Genomic DNA, 22092 nt, shown 5'->3' with positions numbered 1-22092 from the left:
GAATTCAAAACGGGTTGTTTTTGCAGCATAGTTTCCATGTATGGACTGTATGGACTGGTTTTCAATCGTTAGCAATGTTTATATACCACATCAAACTCTTCCAAAGTGAGGAAAGTTCAACGTCTCCTACCAAAAACGTGCAGGACTATGACTGCAGAAGATATTACACATTAAATCAGAATGAATAACTTTTTTCAGTGCTGCTCAAAGTGCACATTAACAAACGTGCTTTTTATTGATGATATTTTTCAGGTCTGCATTTTTTTTCCCCACTCTCTTTTGCCTGGGGGCCTCATCAGACTTTGATCCTCCCAGCTTTTGCCCCTTAAAAGTTATCACATTTCTATTCACTGCTCTTTAAGGAAAGTCCATGGGGTACAGCTTTTCCTGAAAGTTTTTCAATACAAAGAGGCTTTATATATGTCCCCTAAAGGGCTCAGTAAGTGATAGCTCAGAATATGAACAGCTGTGGGCCGTTGCCGCGAGCCGCAGCTGAACTTTGCTCGTTGCTGTGAGGTGGGAGGGCTGACAGCTCAAACAGCCACGACTGAAGGAAAAAAAACGCGAGAAGAATGAGAGAAGAGATTAGTGGACTGATAAACTCCATGTGAGTAATGTTTCTGAGGGACTGGAGAACGACAAAGCAGAGCAAGTCCTCAAACAACGTCCTGTTTCTGACTAAAATGACATACATTTTTATATAACGGTTCTTTGAACGTGCACGTTAGAAAATGCGTTTGTTTACATTTCGTTGCTCCGTAAATTTCACGACAACCGACTACAAGGCGAGCGCGTGGAGACGAACACGGGGGCTACCAGCGGTCAGATACAAAACATCAGCCCCCAAAAACTTCACCGACTACGAGAGTCTGAAACAGACATACAAGCCTCGAGTTCCTGCCCAGTTTAACTTCGCCAAAGACGTCCTCGACGTTTGGGAGACTAAAGAAAAGGTACTAAGGCGCTGCTGCCATTGCTGAGGTATCTGGGAGAGGGAGGAAGGGAGAGAAACAGACCTAAACCAATTTTGACAGCACATACAAAACAACATTGCAGCTAACTGGTCATTTCTTAGGTTACTTTTAACCCAAAGACCATTAAAGAGCTGCAGCACATTCAGAATGCTGCTGCTAGAGTTTTACCACTGAATGCTTTAGGCCCAGAATACATCTCTGATATGTTTAAAGAATGTAAACCGAGTTGGGATTCATGGACTCGGGTCAGCTAGTCAAGCCCAGAGTCCAAACTAAACATGGTGAAGCAGCATTTAGCATTTTTGCTGCATACAACTGGAACAAAAAGGGACAGCATATTTTAGATGTGTCCCAAATGTCGAAATTTTTAAATCAAGATTAAAAACATTTCTCTTTTCATTCGCCTATGATTGAGCTCTATTACTTGCACTCTAATCTTACTGCACTTTACCCTTGATAAGCTAATTTTAATAACACTTATTCCCGTTTGTTTTAACTCACACTGAATTACCTTTGTGTCTAATATGTACTGTATAAATAAAGCTGCCTTGCCAAGATCATCAGTGCTGAAGTTCTGCAGAGCAGCTGTGTTCATTCTGTTGTACAGATCAGGTCATGCAGGGCTTTAGTGATTTGAAACTGTGAAGACTTTACTTTGGAGCCACATACATATTTAAACTGTATTATTAATAAATATTAAGTTGGTTGTGGTGAGAAACCAGTTTGCACAGTGCATAGCTGGAGGAGAAACAACAAGAGAAAACTCAGAGCTGTTAGTAATACAGGTAGCTCATTTATTTCAGGAAGCTGAATCAGGTATGTTTATCACACTAAATTACTCATTTAGCACCTTGAACTCGGTGTATGGTATCAGTACACATTGGTATCATATTAGGTGATTACAATTTCAGTTTATTTCCTTGTTGAGTTGAAACTCTTGTTATAGAAACCAGTGGGCAGGTGCTTCAGTCAATGAGTTTTCAGTTCTTTTACTATACAGAGAATACATCAGAATTATTGTCTGTGTTAACCAACCTTATACCACAGATGCATCAGATAGAGATAAGGTTTGGGGAAAACACTGGAGTATTCCATTCTGTCTTCATCTTGCCTTCATGGGTGGTGTTACTTTTGTAAATAAACCCTTTGCAAATACACTTGAAAATGAACTGAAAATCAGAAGTACTAATGTAGAGTACACTCTTTAAAAAGATGGTTCTTCAAGGATTCTGTAGTAAAGACAGTGGTTGTATGTATAACCATGAACACTCAAAGAACCATTTGCATGCTTAAGGGTTCTTCGCATCATGATATGGCTTCTTTGAGTGTTCATGGTTCTTTATAAAACCATTGTCTTTTCAAGGGTTCTTTAGTAGATCCATCTTTTTTAAGAGTGCGTGATAATTGCAGTTATGTTTAGTGTTATTAAACATGTTTTCTAATACTGTTTCAATCTAAATAAGTTTACTATTTGTTGTTCTGTGAAATTGTAGGCAAATGAAAAGTCCTCTCTTCCTGCTTTCTGGTGGGTGAATGATGATGGTAGAGAGATCAGGTGGAGTTTTGAAGAGCTGGGGTTTCACTCTAGAAAGCTTGCTAATGTTCTGAGTGAAGTATGCGGTTTGGCGAGAGGGGACCGGGTCTTCTTGGTGCTCCCCCGAGTTCTGGAGTGGTGGCTGGTCAACATCGCCTGTCTCAGAACAGGTAAACACACTTCTGGCCAGTGGGAATTTCACAAAGCAGGATTTTTCATTTAGCTAGATAAATTGAGCCAAAAGTAAACTGTAAAAGATTTTTGCTTTGGACAGTCTTCTCTTTGGACCTAAGTTATCCAGCTAACTGAGAAATTCTGCCACATTTAATGAAAGTAGTTTTAAGTGCTCAAACTTTATTGCCATGGCTGGATGGTGGGGCATAGCTATGATTTCCGTTAAAAACAAGATCACCTACATGCAGAGGCACATCTGTGGAATCTTTTTTTTTCTTTGAGGGAATAAAATGAAAGTAGATATGTGAAAAGGTGGATTGCAGTGCTTACTTGCCTTACATATGGTGCTTGTAGCCGGTCAAACTGGCTCTTCTCAAATCCGGGTGTCAAATCTAGCAGCGGTTCTCCAACCGGTCCACGTTTTTTGCTCTATCCCTGTGTGTTGCAAGTTAGATTAGAGCAAAAATCTGGACCAACTGGGCAACACTGAGGACTGCTGGGGAACTACTGTTTAAAAAGGCCCATATCCTACATCTTTCTTGGATTTATTTTCCCTCTATGGTCCACTAATGATGTTTGTGCAGTATTTTGTAACCAAGTCCCAAAAGCAATCATAAAAAACAATGATTTTTACATGACTATTTTCCAACCTCTCTTTACCCCTTAGAATTAAACATGCAGTTTTTGTTACTGTGCCTTTAAGACTGATACACTAACCTTTGTTGTGGTTGGGTGCCCTGTATTATACGTCATTCAAAAAGCAGCCCGAGTTGAAACACACTTTATAATGTCAGTGTGATCAGATGTAGCTGAACCGCTTCAGGTGGATGGGCGTATATTTGCTGTTTTTTGTCACATCACAAAAACAGTGAATTCAAAGTGGGCTGTTTTGCAGCTTAGTTCCCATATATGGACTGGATAAGGAATAGTATGTTTTGAAACTTGCAAAACAACACAAACTAGCAGTGTTTGCATACTACATCAAACTCTTATTGAAAAAAAAGTGTGAGAAATTTGGTTTTCTGTGACATGGGCCCTTTAATGGAATTGGCCCATCTCTTACTGTTGCGATTATAGTGTATAGTATATAAAATTTGTTTCTTGCAAAAGAATATTCTTAGCTGAATTTAAGACCAGCCTTAGACTGTAAAAGTACTTGTATCATGATCTCCAATCTCTGCATGAACTCCTAACTGTTCTAATCTGTTGTAATTGTGCCTTACACTCATATTTAACTCCTTACCTTAATTTTCTATTATCTTTTAGCGGTAGTCACTGATTTATCTCATTTTTCTCTTCTGTATGATCTGAGTTCCTCTGTTAAACTCAAACATGTACTACTTGCATCATTGTGCCACCTCAGATGCTCTCTCTTGCCACATTCGCCAGCTTTTTCTTGCCACTGTCACTCTCAGTGATGCTCATTAGAGGTCTGGACTTGGATTTCTATAAAGTTGCTTTCAGAGGCGCTCTACAAGAAAGAATTAAATTCTTTCAGTTGAGGTATATCACTGACTCTGCAGTCTACTATGAGATGAGGTGTAACTCTCTATCGGGAAATCATAGCCTAAATGTTTCGTTGCAGTCATTTCATTGCAGCCATTACAGTTTATTGCATCAGTCATAAATTGGAAATGATGAAATCTGAGATGAAAATTAGCTCCATCATATTCTAGAGATACTTCACCTCAAACCCTGTGCCTTGAACTTGCTCAAAAAAGCTGCTTAAAAATGTGGCAGTGAATATCAATTATAAATTGAGTTTCAGCTCTTCAAGTAATTATCTGAAGTGAAGTTGAAGTGCGTGCATTGAAAAGGATCTTGCCCCAGTTCTGGAACACTCATTTTCCTTTTGACTCTCTCTCTCTTACTCCCACAGGTACAGTTCTGATCCCTGGAACCACCCAGCTTACAGCTAGAGATATCCTGCACCGTCTGCAGGTCTCTGGGGCCAAGTGTGTGATCACAGATGAGAGTATGGCTCCAATGTTAGAGGCTGTGACTCCACAGTGTGCTGCACTCACCTCTAAACTCCTGCTGTCCAGTAGGAGGCGTTCAGGATGGGCCGACATTACAGCCCTTATGGGGTGAGGGTTTGTCCCCTTAATTCTAGTTATAAAGTACACGGTATGGCCAAAAGTATATGGACACCTGAGCTTGTTGGACATCCTATTCCAAAATCTTGGGCATTAATATGGAGTTGGCCCCTCTTTTTGGCTGTAATAGCGTCCGCTCTTCTGGGAAGGCTTTCTGCAAGATTTTGGAGTGTGTCTGTGGGAATTTTTACCCATTCAGTCAAAAGAGCATTTGTGAAGTCAGTTACTGGCGCTGAAAAAGAATGCTTGGCTTGCAATCAGTGTTCCAGTTGATCCCAAAGGTGTTTATTGGGATTAAGGTCAGAACTCTGTGCAGGCCACTGGAGGTCCTCCACAGAGGACTAACTCGTCAGACTATGTCTTTATGGACATCACTTTATGCACAGGGCACAGTCATGCTGGAACAGGAAAAGGCCTTCTGCAAACTGTTGCCACAAAGTTGGAAAGCATATAATTGTCCAAAAAGTCTTTGTATGCTGTAGTATTAACATTACCCTTCACTGGATCTAAGGGTCCTACCCAAACCCTGAAAAACAATCCCAGACCATTATCCTTCCTCCACCAAACTTTACTGTTGGCACTATGCATTCCGGTAAGTAGCTTTTTCCTGCATCTGCCAAACCCAGATTTGTCAGTCAGACTGCCAGATGTGCGATTCATGACTCCAGAGAACATGTTTCCACTGCTCCAGAGTCAATTGGTGGCATGCATTACGCCACATTTAAAGTCACTGAGCTCTTCAGTTTGACCCATTCTACTGACACTGTTTGTCTAAGAGGTGTCCACATATTTTGACCATATAGTATATATAAATGTTTGCTACCGTAAAAATAATTTTTCATTGTTGCTTGACCATTTCCACACTTAAAATGAAACGGGCTGTTTTATTACTGTGCCTTTAAGACTGATATGTAAATGGGATGGATGTTCTGATTTTCATTGTTCATGCCAATTCATGGCAGTGGGCATTTCTTCCAACTGATAATGGATAAAAACAGAAAAACGCTCTGTGTGTATGCTTAATTGAGACACCAGTATTGATTCTGAACAAATCGGGCATCCCATGCAGGATATCTGCTGACACTTTATGGGAGGAAGTCTGGCCCGTTGCATCACAAGGAAGAGCATTAGAGAAACAGGGTACAACTGGATTTAACCCTCGTTCTGAGACCTGTATCAGAAATTATCAAAATAGAACTGGATTCCCTCTGTTTTTTTACAAAGTGAGGTTATTTTCCACTGTGATCTCTACTGTGAAATTCTTGAGAACACAGTGACATTTACTTTGATTGTATGCAGATAACCTACACATGAGGTGATGATTTGTGAATGTGTAGTTTCCAAAAAGTGTGTGTATCCTCCTCTTGTGCAGGAGCGCCTCTGCTGACCATGTTTGTGTGGACACTAGGAGTGATGAGCCCATGACCATCTTCTTCACCAGTGGTACCACTGGGTCACCCAAAATGACCCTTCACAGCCACTGTAGCTACGGCCTGGGGCTTACTGTCAATGGCAGGTGTGTTTATGTTCATATATTTTCAGTAGAGAAATGTCCTTTGTTAAAATACTAGAGACCAACAGTGGTAACCTGCTTTTTACAAAAGCTACATGTTTCATTTGTTTGTACTGAAAGGGCAAATCATTTCTTTTATTGTCCAAAAGTAAGTAAGTATGTAGAGTATAATCATTTGAATCAGGTGGGTCCATGGGGGACTGGAGTCTGAGACTACTGATATAGAACGTGCAGACACAGAAACTGTGTAATGCATAAATAGGCTGTGTTTATTTATTTATTTATTTATTTGTAACTTGCAAACAGAGTCAGTTTGAGTCATGTAAATTGATTGTTTTAGGAAGTCTGTGTATGTACAGTATAATTAATTAGTGTATGTGTTTGTGTAGGTACTGGTTAGACCTCACTGATGGCGATGTGTTTTGGAATACCTCGGACACAGGCTGGGCTAAGTCTGCTTGGAGCAGTGTGTTTGCTCCTTGGACGCAGGGAACATGTGTGTTTGCACACCATATGCCACGCTTCAACACACACACTGTCCTCAAGGTGCAATTCTAAAAGATCTTGTTATTATAAGCAACACAGCAGCATGTTTAATTAATCTGTGTCAATGTGAACCAAACCAGCTTTTGACTATGCTATCCACAAAGTTCTGTCAGTTCACCAACTAAGGCATTTCTGTAGAAGAAATCTCATTAGAATGAATCCCTGAAACCATTTTCACTTTGCCATTCTTCTTTAGACTCTCTCCAGCTATCCCATCAGCACCTTCTGCACAGCTCCGACAGCCTATCGGATGTTGGTACAGGAGGATCCGTCCAGGTGATGTATCAGCAAACTGACATTCAGTTAATTTCAGTACAGTTCAGTTTTCTTATATACACAGGTGGCACTGAGTATTTGTTTCAGAATTTGATGAGAAACATTAAAGAACTAGCAACAATACAGTGTAAAATACACAATAAAAGTATGGTGCAGATTAGGGTAGAAATAGCAAAGAGATAGCAGCATCTTGAGCTTACTATGTGTGTACCAGGTTTCATTTTCAGGCTCTGGAGCACTGTCTGTCTGCAGGAGAGCCTATTAACCCTGAGGTGATGAGTAAATGGAGGGAGCTCACAGGCCTGGACATCTATGAGGGATACGGGCAGACTGAGACTGTGAGTAAAGAAGGAATGCTTTTCACATTTGCTGCTCAAAAGTTTCAATTACATTCAGCCTCAGAGATCTATGGTTATTATTGTTTTTGGTATACAGTCAATTTACCTTATAGCACACAAGTACAAGTACAACACAAGTTACATCATGAATTAGATTTCCATTTCATTCACATTCTATATCGGCAAGTTCAAACATGCACTTTTCTGACTTCTTTCCATTTGTTTTGTTTTTAAACAAGGAGGTTTTGATGCAGTTATTAAATGTCTTAACAGTATTAATTTAGGAAGGATTTAGAACTAAAATATGATGCCAGTGATGATTCACCACTGAAAATCCTTTTCAGTCTAGGCTTATGCCTGATCTGGGTCTGGGAACCTGGTCCATAATCTAACATACTTAATTGGTATGGGCCTTAAATTCTGAATTATTCAATTTGGTCATATTTACATTTCAAGCTATAATATTCAATTCAGGTTTGTTTTCTTCCCTCATTAGATTTTTCTACTGGGCAGTGTGGTACAGTGCGGTGCATTAACTAACTTGAGTCCAGAGCTATTATGCAACTTTCTTATTATACAGCCTGTGCTTGTGAAAGTAGACTGAGTTTCCTAGAGCAACGATTCCCAACCCTGGTCCTGGAGGACCCCCTGCCTTGCACATTTTTGTGTTTTCTTGCCAAAACACACGCACTTCAACTCACGAGGGGCTGGTTAATTAGCAGCTTAGTTGGATCAGGTGAGTTGGAAGCAGAGAAAACACTAAAATGTGCAGGGCAGGTAGTCCTCCAAGACCAGGGTTGAGAACACTGTTCTAGAGGTTGTGTGGTGGTGACACAATTTCACATACAACACTGTCAACAGTACACTCTTTAAAATAGGTGCCAAAAAGGGTTCTCTGCTCAATGGCATACACTTCTAGTTCTTTACAGAACCACTTTGGAAATGAGATGTGTGAGTGTGAAGAACACTTTTTAAGTTTAAGAAACCTCCACATAATGTAAACCTTCAAAAGGGTCTTCACACACTAGAAGGAGGGCCCTCCTACCCACCCAGAGTGAGGGCACCGTGCTCTGCTGGTCACCGATGGCTATGGCATTGCCAGGGATCATCATCCTGACTCCGTCACTCCGGAGTCCAATCTGCTTTATTCTGACAAAAATCATTTTTGTTGGATTATATGAATACTCTAATGCATCAGAACAATGATCTAGAACTGGACATATTGATTCTTTGCTAGGTTTTGATTGCTGGCACTTTCAAAGGCATGGAGATTAGACCCGGTTCCTTTGGCAAGGCATCTCCAGCATATGACGTGCAGGTAAACAATCACTGAGAGACAGAAATGTTGTGTGGAAGTGTCATTGTTTTAAATCCGTTCATACCGTTGATCAGATCAGATATGTATTCAAAACAATAGAAAAGAAATGTTGTATTTGATATATAATTGTGCTTGTGGTGATTTTTGCTGTGGCTGCAGGTGGTGGATGAAGAGGGGCATGTTGTTCCTCGAGGAACAGAAGGAAATCTGGCTATCAGAGTGAAACCACACAAACCTTTCTCCCTATTCACTGAATACACGGTGTGTACTTTCTTTTCTGTCTTAAATGAGCAATGGCTAAAGTAGAATGCGTACTATTTATTATTGAAAATCTTTACTGGTATTCTTACAGTTTGTTACATTTCTTTTATGGTTTATTTTGTTATTTTTGTTGCTTCACAGTTTATACAATTTATCTAATCAAAGCTGCACTATGTACGTATATGTATGTATGTATGTATGTATGTATTTATAAAAAAATGCTAAAACATGGTGTGCGTTCACTGCTGTGAATTGCCTTGTAAAGCCTGAAATAAATAATTTAAAAGTCAGAATTCGTGGAACTTTGATATGATATGATGTCAGTGGTTGATAATTCACTCACATCCTTGGAAGACATGTCCTTCACCAAGAGTTCTCTTAGAATAATCTTTCAACACGCTCGCAAACATCTGATTCATCCGCTCAGCGAAGGTGGCCGAAGCACAACCGATGTTACAAAAACTTTTTCCACAAATTGCATGAAAATACACATTGCCACCAGAAAGGTCTCCAAATCCCCAAAACTTACATAGTGTAGATTTATTAAGCAACTCAAATGAGCTAAAGTAATCATTTTCTGCATGCAGTGTGTGAGTGAACTCAATTAATTGGATTTTACACTGTACATGTTCATAACTTTGCAAAAAATTAGGGCTTGGCATTTGTCCTGGGTTGAAAATTAGACATTTTACAAGAAAAATCCTTAAATGATGAAAATGTTTCTGGGACTGGGATTATCAAATGTTCCATTTTCATTTTCTCAATGCTCACCTGCCAATAACATGTCCAGACTGATTGAGTAAAGCACTTACATTCTGTAGTTTAGCAGAACAAATCTGCTTGTCTTGATGCATGCGTAGTGCTTATGGTCATCTCTACATGTGTGGTCCGTTTTGACATTTCTGGTTGTTTCTGCAGGAGGAGCCAGAGAAAACAGCAGAGTGTTACCATGGTGATTTCTACCTGACAGGTGACAGAGGTGTAATGGACCAGGATGGATACCTGTGGTTTGTTGGCAGAGCTGATGATGTCATACTATCTGCAGGGTGAGGAAGATGTGTAAGGATGGTGATGATCATGATGATCACAAAGACTTTTATAGGGTTCTGTGTGTGCTGCTTCTTATTTCTCCTTTCAGGATTTTCATGTGGTATCAACTTAATATAATAGAATTAAAAAGTGGTATAGAAAAAAGAAGACTTCAATTTTAGGATGCTGAATAATTATATACACTGAACCTGTCATAAAATGTAATACAATAGAGCTTAATTCACAATATTTAAGAGTGTGCTCAATATTTAAAGGTGTGCTTTATTAGATTAGATACTGAGTCACAATATCACTAATGTTTACAAGTCCACTCAGTGTTTTTAGCTTTGTTTGGAGACACTGTTAAGTTGTTTAAAATTAGAGCACATCTCTTGAGATCCCTAATCAGTGAATTGTGTTTCATGTCCTCCTAGTTTTTGACTGTCTGGTTATTTCAGATACCGAATCGGTCCATTTGAGGTGGAGAATGCTCTAATAGAGCATGAGGCTGTGGCTGAGTCGGCAGTGGTTAGCAGTCCTGATCAAGTCAGAGGAGAGGTAATGTGCTCCTAAAAGGAATAGCCTCTGGTCAGCGCAGCACTAATTATCTGTTTCTCATACAGGCACTGATGATGACTCAAATGAGATTGGATGAGCAATTGAGTGGACTTTTATTAAACCATAGAGAAAAGGTGTTCAAAAGGCTAAATGTGTACTAGGCTATGATTCATTTGTCAGCAGATTAAGTGTCTACTGGTTGGAAGCGGTCTCTTACATGCTGGCAAACTGCTCTCTATAACCCATAAAATTTGATGTCATTTTAACAAGCCATTTTGAGTCATTTTTTTTATTTTGATCTTATGAAATGTTACTTTGTGACATAACAGACATACTGTCTTTGCAAGACTGCTAAATACTTTTTTCTTTTTTTAAACTTCGTGAATAATTCTGTTTATTGGAATTTTGGTAAGCAATTAAGTAAGAGAACAAACTGACAACTGTATGTAGATAATTGTTGAGATAAAAAAACCCTTTATACCTTAAATCCATTCAGCCCACTCATCTCATGCATCCCCCCATCCCACATATTCCACAGAGGAGGGTTAAATAATGCATAAAAATGCATAAAAAAAGAGGAAGAGAGTAAATTGGACATAGACTACAGAGAGGGGGAGCACTTCAATTACAAAATCCCTGAGCAGTCAAAGTTTTGAAGATCAGGAAAGAAATGATCCCAGATGTGCATATTGTGCCTTTCCTTTAAAAGCATGCTTTCATTGTTCTGAATGTAGGAAATAAATATAACATACTAGTATGGACTGTTTTGGACTGTCAAGAATTCATGTATTTGAACCAGTTTGTCAAAAACTGCTATTGGGTAAAAAAAAAAACATGCTTTTGTGACACATAGTTTTAGGAAATGTGTCAAACTACACTAAATGGACAGAAGTATTGGGACACCTACACATCACACCTACAGGAGCTTTTAATGACATCCCATTCTAAATCCATAGGCATTAATATGGAGTTGGTCCTCCTTTGCAGCTAAAACAATTTCCACTCTGGGAAGGCTTTCTGATTTTGGAGTGTGTTTGTGTTCCCACAAAGTTAGAAGCACAGAAATTGTCCAAAATGTCTTGGTATGCTGAAGCATTAAGACTTTCCTTCACTGGAACTAAGGGGCCTAGGCCAAGGAACTAAGGGGCCTAGGTCAGGTAGGTAATTTGGCGTTTGCCAAGTCCAGACTCATCCAACAGACTGCCAGATGGAGAAGCGTGACTCGTCACTCCACAGAATATGTTTCTACTGCTCCAGAGTCCAGTGGCAGCGTGCTTTACAACACTCCCTCTGACGCTTTGCATTGTGCATTTTGATCTGAAACACCTGAACTCAATAATTAGTAGGGATGTCCCAGTACTTTTGTCCATGTAGTGTATCAATGACAAACACATGGCAGAATAGTCATGATATAAATAGAACTTTAATGTGATTGAATCTTAGCATCAGTTTTTTTGAGCAGTCTGTAAGTATAATCTGAAAAAGGTGTAAGTGTACGGCCAACTACAAGATTTTTAAAATCCTAACTGATGTTGAAAACATGACACTCCACACATAATCACAGATTCCACTGTTTTGTCTTTTGCTTTCAGTCATCACTCCCGTACACTACAAGATTTCTCCAGAACAGCACTCACAAATTATGCTCACAAGTCAGAGTCCCGATCAATGGCCCTGTCACTCTCACGAAGAAACATTACTTCAGATCAAAACAAACATGGTAGATGACAGAAAGGAACAGATTACAGATAGTTGTTTGTAAATTTAGCAGCGGAAAAGTAAAAGAAAATTCTTTTGCTTTCTTGCATAAAATTAAATTTGTATTTACATTCATCTGGGCCCTCCATTCAGCTCAGTTCTCATTGACTACAGAAATACAGGATGTTGAGTCATAAATGTTGAACATGTTTAATATTGTGAGTAGATTTGGGGGTGGGAGGGTAAAGATTGGATTATACACACCACACGCCACAGGATAATATAGAACGATATTTGTTAAGACCTTCCTGAAATCAGTTTGTCAGTAGGGGTGAATCAGCCCCATCTTTGGTCAGATTATCCCCTATTGTGGGCCAGGCATTAGGTAGGCAGTTGAGGACTTGTTATGCTGCCAGTGTTCCTGTTGAGGTCTAAGTCTAGATATATCTCTGTATTTTCAGTCAAAATCTTTGTGCTATCTATTGCAGTCAAAATAAACTCTTGGAACATGTAACATGTAGGTGTGGAAATATGACAAGCAAATAGTAAGAGATTCAAGTCCATATAGCAGTTGCACTATGATTGTGCTTTAGTCTGAGTGAATGGAGTTCTGATGAGATTGGAGAGAGGATATTGGGGCAATGTTAATGTGTTCTGGATGAGATATATAGAATGTGCATTTTATTTCTCTGTCTATATCTCTTTGTCTCTGTCTCTCAGGTTGTGAAGGCGTTTGTGGTGCTTGCTCCGGAGTACAAATCCAGGGACCAGAATGAGCTAATTAGAGAACTGCAGACACATGTTAAGAATGTCACAGCTCCATATAAATACCCCCGCAAGGTACCTGCATTTACAAGTTACGACTTTTAAGTACGCCCCCATAGCACAAGGTACCTTCATATTTCACAAGTGCCTCACTGGGATTTGGCAGTATAAATGTATATTTACTCACAGCTCTGACTAACTGTGTACATAGAGTACTGTGAGGAAATTAGAATTATTTAGAAATTAAATGCAACAAGGTAAGTATAAGTCATTGTATGTACTGTTTTGTATGTAACATTAAAAAAAGCCAGGCAATTTATTTATAGCTGCTTAAACTGAAAAGTGTAACATTTAATGTTGCCATGGTGTTTTCAAATGTGACGTATTTATTCTAACAGATATTTAAATATGTCATCAATTCAAAAGTGCCTATTAAATCTGGAACCCTTGCTAAGCAGTGTCGATAAATGAGAGTGCTCTATAAATACCCTCACAAAGTATCCTCACCTTAGAAATGCCCTTGCAAGGCACCTCTGCCTCTTATGCCCACACTAGTTTCTAGTCCAAGGTAATATCAAGGGTGTCCTGATCAGAAGAACTCAGATCAGAGCTGATCCAAGTGTATTTTATATAGTGACTTGGAGCCTAAAATCATCTTACTGGTCAATATAGAAAGTCATTAAATAAAGCGTAAAATGGTCAAAATGTTGAGAAAGTATGTCCAAAAACAACCTATCAGTTCAGATTGTTACACTATGCACATCCTCAAAATGCTTTTATGTACTGGGTTTAAAGTAATTGGCAGGCTAGCATATCTTGCCTAAAATGGATTGGTTTTACCAAAATCCTTATAGGAAAGTCTGTCCACTTGGCAGCCACGTTGTCACCAACCCTGGGCAGTTATTTACAGTCATACAAGACTAGACTCCTATCTCTTTGAATGGGAAGAGATCCTGTAAACTGAAAACTGAAAGTCATGTACATGCACATCTCCACAAAGAAGAGGGCTTTCTTGCTTGTGGCTTTACCAGCAAGCTGATTGGCTCATTTTACTGAAGGGTGGGACTTTCCCCATAAACTGACAGCATGTTCAGCATCATGAGCTTTCTCATTCATTTATCAAGCAGTGAACTGTCTCCTCCTCCTTTATAATGTCTCTGGTTTTACTAACTTTAATGTACCTTCTGTATCTACTGTATAGTTATATTATCTATGAAAATAGAAATATTGTCTCTAGACTCAGTATAGGAAGATCAGGATCCGGGCCAAAGGAATCCCACTGGTACATCTCTAGACAACATTTTCAAAGAGTAAAAAGAACAGATTACATTTTTTGAAGAATGTCTTTATTGTACATTTGGTCACTGAAATTTCTGTTTTCTCATAGATTGAGTTTGTGGACCAGCTGCCCAAAACAGTGAGCGGTAAAATCCGGAGAGTGGAGTTAAGAAAGAAGGAATGGGAGCAGTCATAACCAAGCTTACCAGACATACGCCTCAGCATCTGTTACACTAGTGGTTCCTAATCATAAAGGACTTGAGATTTAGTTGATTATTTGAATCAGGTGTGTTGGAGGTGGTGAAACACAAAAAGGTCCAGACTGTGAGATCAATTTTAACATACTGTGACAATGTTGATTTCTGGTTGGCTTAGCTAAATGTTTACAATCACAGAGAATCATGTGTAGAATCAACCAAAGCTTGTATTTTTCTCTGACATGTGTGAAAATATGAGCAGAAACACTCATTCTGTGGAGGAGTGCTAGCATAAATGCTAATGATCAGAATTAGCCTAACTGGCTTATGTCAATTCTTTACGGATAAATAATCATAAAAATAGCAATATACACATCAGCATACTATTCTGTGTTAGATTTTGGAGCACTTATTGGTGATGTAATAGTGCTTGGCGACTGTCTTCACCTGGTAAGAAAGATGGAGGAAAACACCCTCAAATACAATTAGGTTATGTTTATTATCCATCTTGAGTAGGTCCCAAAAACCTTAAAACTGGACTGATGGCCAATGAAAAACACAGTTTTCTGGTGCCAAAGGCTCTGGCACTTTGTGTGGTAGAAAATGCCCTTTGCATAAGGCCACAAGAATATAGCATATCTCTGACGCAGACTGACTGAGTATGCCTGTTCTAGCTGGGGACCTTCTGGGCCAAAGTGCTGTGGAGAGCCTTTAACATCATCTAACGCTCTGAATTCAGTTCATGAAGGTCTTGCTAATTAGCTGATGAGCTGAATCAGGTGTGTATAATGAGGCAATATGCTGAAGTCTGCAGTGTTTTGGCCTGTGAGAAATGGAGCCTGACACACTTGAGCTAGAGTCTCATCTTCAAACCCAGCACTGACTTATTAGACAATCATTTGCGCTTTGGTTTCAAGGTTGGGTTTAAACTCAGAAAACACAATAGAATTCCTGTTTCTAGATTTCTCCAACCTTATTAACTCTTGTGATGAGAAGTTTTACAAAACAAACAGCAAACCAGAGGTAGTGAACTGTAATACACATATTTGCCTGTAGAGGGAGACACATTCACAACTGTTGAGCACCTTTCTGATCAAAAGCATATTTTAAGATCTAATATAGACATTAAAACTGTCCTTTCTTGATGTGGGTCTATTAATTTTAAGTGCATAACTATATAAGCTGTATAGCTGTATAAAATAGGACTGTCTTGATTACCTAGTTAACCTCAGATGTTTGAATAAAGAAATGATCAAAAATAGATAATTTAAAAATCTCAGTAAATTGGCAGTGATTTGTTGGTAATTTGCATGATGATAATGCACATTTTAAATTCCCCTACTGGTCTCTTTTAAAGTAAGAAACACAGCCTGATGGACACATTTATATGTATTTTTGCCCTGTTTCATATCTTATTTGTAATTTTGCATGGTGGCAGGCTGTGCATGCTTTATTATTCTTCTGTTAAGTCATTTTTATTTTAAAAAGAAAAAACTCTGATTACTAGTAACAGCTCTGTTTAATAGGACTATAAAAGATCTTTAAGTGACTGAGCTTCATAGACAGATTTTGATTGTGCAGTCTCTGCACACGCTCTGATCTGCTGTTATACAAGCGACCTGTAGGGTGTGTATTCAAATCACAGATTAAGATTCCAGTGGGTATTCTCCATCGAAAAAGCTTTTTAATCTAGGACTGAGAAATCATCCCCTGGAGCACAATACGGCAACAGATCAGTGAATCAGGACAGTGGCCTTCAGTTCTGTTCTGTGAGTTCTCTCTAGAGCCTCTGTGATTGGTCACTGTTATGTAAATATTGCGTAACTCTGGGGGCTGATTTACCTTAATGAGTGTTATGTCATGCTAGTTCATCTCACCCTTGCTGTGTGCTCAGCGATGACAGATGCTGCTGGCTCTGATGCTCTGATCTTTGACCTGACCAGCCCTCGGTGCCCCCAGTTCCCTTGGGGATGCCCTAAGAGAGAGCAAAGAAGAAATGTAATGGCATTTTAATTACCAGATAAATAAGTAATAGACCATGTAACATATATTTTATGCCTGTAGCTCGCTGTTTTCGTATTATATTTTGTACCATTTGAAAATGGCAGCTGCTTTTTATACTCTGTGAACATCTTATTATGAACAGACTAATAAAAAAAAGTAAAAAATCCAGAATTACTTAGAAAACGTTGTTATATTAACTAAATGTTAGAAGTGAAGTACTTTTATTTCTCTAGAAAGTTACCATTTCAAAGGTTTTTTCTTTACACTGCAGTACGGTGCAGAAGTCAGAAGCCATACATTTGTTTATTTAACTTCCATTGAAAACTGCAATTATGTACAAGATATTAATTTTTTAATGTCACAAAAAAGCAGGAAACATATATTTAACAAAATTATACCAAATCCTCGACAGCTGAGTATCAAATGTTTTGCAATACTTCATTCGTCCACTCTTTTGTGCAGAATATACAACCAACTGTTAAGACTGAACTTCAGTCTTCATTGAAAAATTGAAAGAAAGTCTCCTGAAAATAATAGAATCTATAAAAAATGCAGAGTTGCCACACTAAATACTGAAATGATTAATATTATATTTAGTTGTTGAGGTTTCTGCATTTTTTTTATTCTTTCTTTCCTGACGCTGAAAAAATTAATAGCTTAGGCCGTTTTGACTTGAAATTATATAAATGAAGGGCCCCTCTAACTTCTGCTCAGAACTGCATATCAAACAAGTTAAAAAGTAAACAGTAAATGCATTTTTCAACAGTGATCTTTGAGGGTAGACAGGTGAAAATAATTTAGTATATAACTGAAGAACACTGGCCTGCCTATGTCAGTTATCAGTCTTTGTTTTGGTATCTTGCCAGACAGTAATAAATCATAATTATGGTGGCTTTTAAAGCCAACACATCCAATTAAGTTGTAAAGCTACCTGCCAGCTTGAAATGCACAGTCAGCTCGAGCTGTGCCACAGCTGTAACACCTGTGGACTTGTGATGACAGCAGCTCACACACTGTGACTGTTCTGGTAGAATCTGTAGAGTTACAGAATTTAAAGAGAGTCAAGTCAAATGAGAGAGGAGATCCGTGTGGGAATGCAGGAGTCAGTGGACACAGAATATGGGAATATGGTCAGTAAGGAGTTCAGTGTGTGTGTGAAGCAGGATTACAACTTCCAGAAACGGGTTAGGAGTTCATGCGGGGACTGGCAGCCATAAAACATGAGGAGTCCGATGATGGACTATTCATCAAAAGCTCATCTCTGCATCCTTCAGAGAGCAAAACACCCAACCAAGAGCACCAGCGCGATCTGCTTCATCAGCACTGAGGGCGCGAGTGTCCTCTTCTTCCTGTCTCCTCCGCTGTCTTTTCTTTGTTAGGAAATGAAGCGGAGATTATATTCGGTCGTAAATTGACTCGAAACAGCCGTTTCGCCTCCGGTTCCAGAGTCTCTCGCGGTCGTTATAGATTTTTCTATGGAGCCCGTTTCCACCACTGGAAACATATATAGAGCCATTTAATGAGTCATAATAATACGAACGTTTTCCATAATTATGACTTAATATCTCGTAATTCTGACTTGTCATAATTATGACTTAGTGTCTCATAATAATGAGGAAAAATTCTCAGAATTATGAGAAAGTAAGTCATAACTATGAGAAAATTGGTCATAATTATGAGATGCTAAGCCGTTATTATGAGATACCAAGTCATAATTATGAGATACTAACTCGTAAGTATGAGTTATTAAGTCATAGTTATGAGATTGAATTTCGTTATCATGAGACAGCAAGTCTTAATTGATGCTAAGTAATTAGTATGAGATATTAAGTCATAATTATGAGGAAGTAGTCATAAATATGAGATGTCATAATTGCTAATTGCATAATAGATGCTACGTCATAATTATGAGACATTAAGTCATAAGAGATAGTTAGCCATAATTATGAGAAAGTACATCATGAGATAGTAAGTAATTATTATGAGATGCTAAGTCATAATTATGAAAATCTGTCTAATTTTTATGACTTACAGAATGACTATATATATATATATGTGTGTGTGTGTGTGTGTGTGTGTGTGTGTGTGTGTATTAGCGGCAAAAATGGGCTTTCGTGTTAAAAATTAAATAAATCTGTGAACCACGTGAGCGGAACGTGCGATGCGCGAGCGCGCGCGTAAGAGCGACGGACTGAGAGCAATCCAGTCAGTCTCTCGCTCTCTCTCGGCATGGACAGTGTACGGTAGCGGCGCTCCACACGCGACCGGCCGCTCTCTTTCTCTTTCTTCGTTTTATTTCTGTTTTTTTCCTTTTCTCTCTCTCTCCCGGTTCGCCATGGCGTGGCCGTGCATCAGCAGGGTCTGCTGCCTGGCGCGCTTCTGGAACCAGTTCGACAAATCCGACCTGTCGGTGCCGCTCACCATCCAGAACTACTCGGACCTCGCCGAGCCGGAGACCCGCGAGATCCGCTCGGTCGCCAGGCACGTGCCCGCGGAGCGCGCGCTCAGGGATGAGTACGCCACGCCGGAGCGCCGCGCTTCACCCACGTCGCAGGACGGAGGAGAAGGAGGAGGTGGTGGAGGAGGAGGAGGAGGCAGGCGGCAGCCGTGCCGCGCGCGGACGGAGCCCAGTTATAAACCCCGCGAGGACTACCAGCCACCGGGAGTGCCTTTCCCGAGCGTGACCCAGTACAAGCAGGACTATAAACCGTGGCCTATCCCGAAGAAAGATAACTTTCCGTGGATCGCAAACGGCGGCAGTAAAGGTCCCGCTGAGAGCCCCGTAAACGTGGAGAAGGAGGAGCGCGCGAGTAGGCAGAAGCACGCGGAGGCGAGCGGGACCGGCACGAGCTCGTACAGGTACGGAGGGAGAGTGGATCCCAACGGCACCCCATTGGACATAATATAGGCCAGAACGGACTGTGCAGTGCACTTTGTACTGCGTAGGGAACAATAACTGTACACTCACACACTCACTGCTCTCTTTACACTCACTGTCCATTCTATCAGGTCCACTTACTGCTCTGTAGTTCTGCTGTTACAGAATGTAGTCCATCTCTTTCACCCTGTTCTTCAATAATCAGGACCACCACAGAGCTGGTACTATTTGGGTGGTGGATCATTCTCAGCAATGCAGTGACACTGACGTGGTGGTGGTGTGTTAGTCTGTGTTGCGCTGTTATGAGTGGATCAGACACAGCAGTGCTGCTGGAGTTTTTAAACACCTCAGTGTCACTGCTGGACTGAGAATAGTCCACCAACCAAAAACGTCCAGCCAACAGCATCCTGTGGGCAGTGTCCTGTGACCACTGATGAAGTACTAGAGGATTAACACAAACTGTGCAGCAACAGCTGAGCTATCATCTCTGACTTTACATCTACAAGGTGGACCAACAAGGTAGGAGTGTATAGTAGAGTGGACAGTGAGTGGACACAGTGTTTAAACTCCAGCAGCACTGATGTGTCTGATCCACTTATACCAGCACAACACACACTAACACACCACCACCACATCAGTGTCACTGCAGTGCTTAGAATGATCCACCACCCAAACAATACTTGCTCTGTGGTGGTCCTGTGGGGGTCCTGACCGCTGATGAATGCATGGTAAAGGGGGGGTAACATCTAACAGATGGACTAAAATCTGTAGCACTACAAAGTGTACCTATCTGGTAGTACATCTGATAAATTGGACAGTAAGTGTGTACTGTTATCTGAGATCCAGCTGGAGAGAGTAACACAGACCTCAGCTTCTCTATAACTACTTCAATCTTAACCCTTAACTCTCACTATGATGCTGCGGTGTTTTGAGAACATGACCATTTCGCCAGTAGTTCAGAGTCTTGTGAAGAATATTTCTCGGTTTCCGTTTTGTCTCTCATCGTGCAGTTGACTTAACCCATCTAACATAGTTAAGGTTAGCAGCGCTGGCCTGGATGGAGACTGTTGCATTGCAGTGGTTTTCAGACGACAGATGACTGTGATATTGTTAATTTGGTGACGTTAACAATATCACAGACTTTCTTGACATTTCTGCGGTTAAAAGAACACATTTGGACAAACAGCTAACGTAGCTACAGGATTGTAGTCACTGAAGGTAATGTTAGCCTTGAATGTAGCCTGTAGCTCACTGCGCTGTGCTGGGTTTTCTCTTTAGTCTTGGCCAAAAAAGGGAGGGAGGGAGAGAGAGAGTGGTCCACTCACACACACACTCCGCTCTCTTACTCTCTGTACTTCACAAACTCAGATAAAAACACTCTCACATGTTCTCGCCAGAGTAACTCAAACGCAGCCGCGGCATCCTCGACGGACTGAAATCTCTCCCAGCTGCCTTCAGTACGGACTTAATTAAAACTCTCGCTGTAAATCTGAACCACTTTCACAATATCAAAGATGCCTGCAGTAGAAACTGCTTCTACATTTTGCTTCTACATTCTATATTTTTATCTTTTACTGTAGTCCTACTCTAATGTACTCAAGATGGGTTGTGGCTTAGTATATATATATATATATATATATATATATACATGAGTGTGTGTGTGTATATACATATTTACACGCACACACACACACACACACATATATAAATATGTATATATATATATAGTATATATATATATATATATATATGTATATATGTATAGTGGTGATGGTTCAAAAGAAGAACTGGGGAATGCCAATTTTCTGCTTAAGGAAATGCTTGTAAGAAGTAGAAAAGGCCACTGGATGACCATGGGAATAGCTGCGAAGGTCACTTCTAGCCATTCAACATCTACTGATGGAAACACTAAACCCACACTAAATAACCCACAGCAGAACAAAATAAAAACACAGCCAAACACACCTTAAACAACAACTCCATTTCCGTATGACATTTCAAAAACGTTGGGACGGATGTGTCTTTACCACTGTGTTGCATATCTTCTTCATTTAACAACACTCTGTAGGTGTTACAGGAATGGAAAAACAATCGAAATGTTTTTCCATTCTTGCTTGATACCGGATTTAAGCTGCTTAGCTTGGTTCTTTTATCGTATTTTCCATTTCAGAGTGCAAGAAATGTTTTCAGTGGTGACAGGTCTGGACTGCAGGCAGGCCAGTTTAGCACCTGGATTCTTTAACTATGGAGCCATACTGTTATAATACATGCAGAATGTGGTTTGATTTTTCCCAGAATACTCTGGGAGATCATGTGACAGAGAGACTTCATGCCGAGTCGGAGTCAGAGAAAGACTCCAGTACCCACAAGTCACTCAAGGATCACGTGACTTCGGACAGTGTTTCACGCACCTGTCAACGATCAAAGTCTCCTGAGTTATAACCTGTTTGACCTGTCCCTTTATCATGTGATCTGTTTAGCTTAGTATTTAAGCCCGGGCTGTAGGTAGAGTCAGTGCGAAGTATTGTTTCCCAGCGAACTTACTGAGCGTTTCTTTCTATCTGTATATTTCTGATTATCCGACCTTTGCTTCGTTCTTTGATTTGCCTCTTGCCTGCCCCTTTTGTACCGTTGCCCTGTCTTTTTTGATCTGTG

At 40.0% G+C, this 22092-nt stretch overlaps 2 protein-coding genes across 2 annotated transcripts in view; both read left to right on the top strand.

The window, feature by feature from the left end:
* Window positions 1-522: 522 nt before the first annotated feature.
* On the top strand, window positions 523-16730 carry acsm3 (acyl-CoA synthetase medium chain family member 3). The gene is made up of 13 exons (XM_036556139.1): window positions 523-953; window positions 2468-2678; window positions 4562-4769; window positions 6151-6294; window positions 6681-6837; window positions 7034-7113; window positions 7328-7451; window positions 8689-8769; window positions 8929-9030; window positions 9949-10076; window positions 10518-10617; window positions 13036-13155; window positions 14468-16730. Exons 1-13 carry the CDS (start codon window positions 732-734, stop codon window positions 14552-14554), a joined length of 1764 nt encoding a protein of 587 aa, XP_036412032.1. The 5' UTR covers window positions 523-731; the 3' UTR covers window positions 14555-16730.
* A 2106-nt stretch (window positions 16731-18836) lies between these two features.
* map6d1 (MAP6 domain containing 1) overlaps window positions 18837-22092 on the top strand; it is a 29407-nt gene continuing 26151 nt past the window's right edge. Inside the window, exon 1 of the mRNA XM_036556815.1 lies at window positions 18837-19418. Coding sequence (XP_036412708.1) covers window positions 18895-19418 — 524 coding nt within the window. The 5' untranslated portion in view covers window positions 18837-18894. The remainder of the gene's footprint in view (window positions 19419-22092) is intronic.

Source organism: Colossoma macropomum, unplaced genomic scaffold (assembly GCF_904425465.1).
Source record: "Colossoma macropomum unplaced genomic scaffold, Colossoma_macropomum, whole genome shotgun sequence".
Taxonomy (NCBI): domain Eukaryota; kingdom Metazoa; phylum Chordata; class Actinopteri; order Characiformes; family Serrasalmidae; genus Colossoma; species Colossoma macropomum.
The sequence above is the reverse complement of the archived record's forward strand: the minus strand, read 5'-3'. Positions and strand labels throughout refer to the sequence as shown.

Bases quoted from the DNA above. Each gene is read 5' to 3' on its own strand.
- acsm3 (XM_036556139.1), top strand. From the start codon at position 732: ATGCGTTTGTTTACATTTCGTTGCTCCGTAAATTTCACGACAACCGAC. The intron at 9,031-9,948 runs GTGTGTACTTTC...TTGTTTCTGCAG, and splicing joins CCCTATTCACTGAATACACG to GAGGAGCCAGAGAAAACAGC. The intron at 13,156-14,467 runs GTACCTGCATTT...GTTTTCTCATAG, and splicing joins CATATAAATACCCCCGCAAG to ATTGAGTTTGTGGACCAGCT.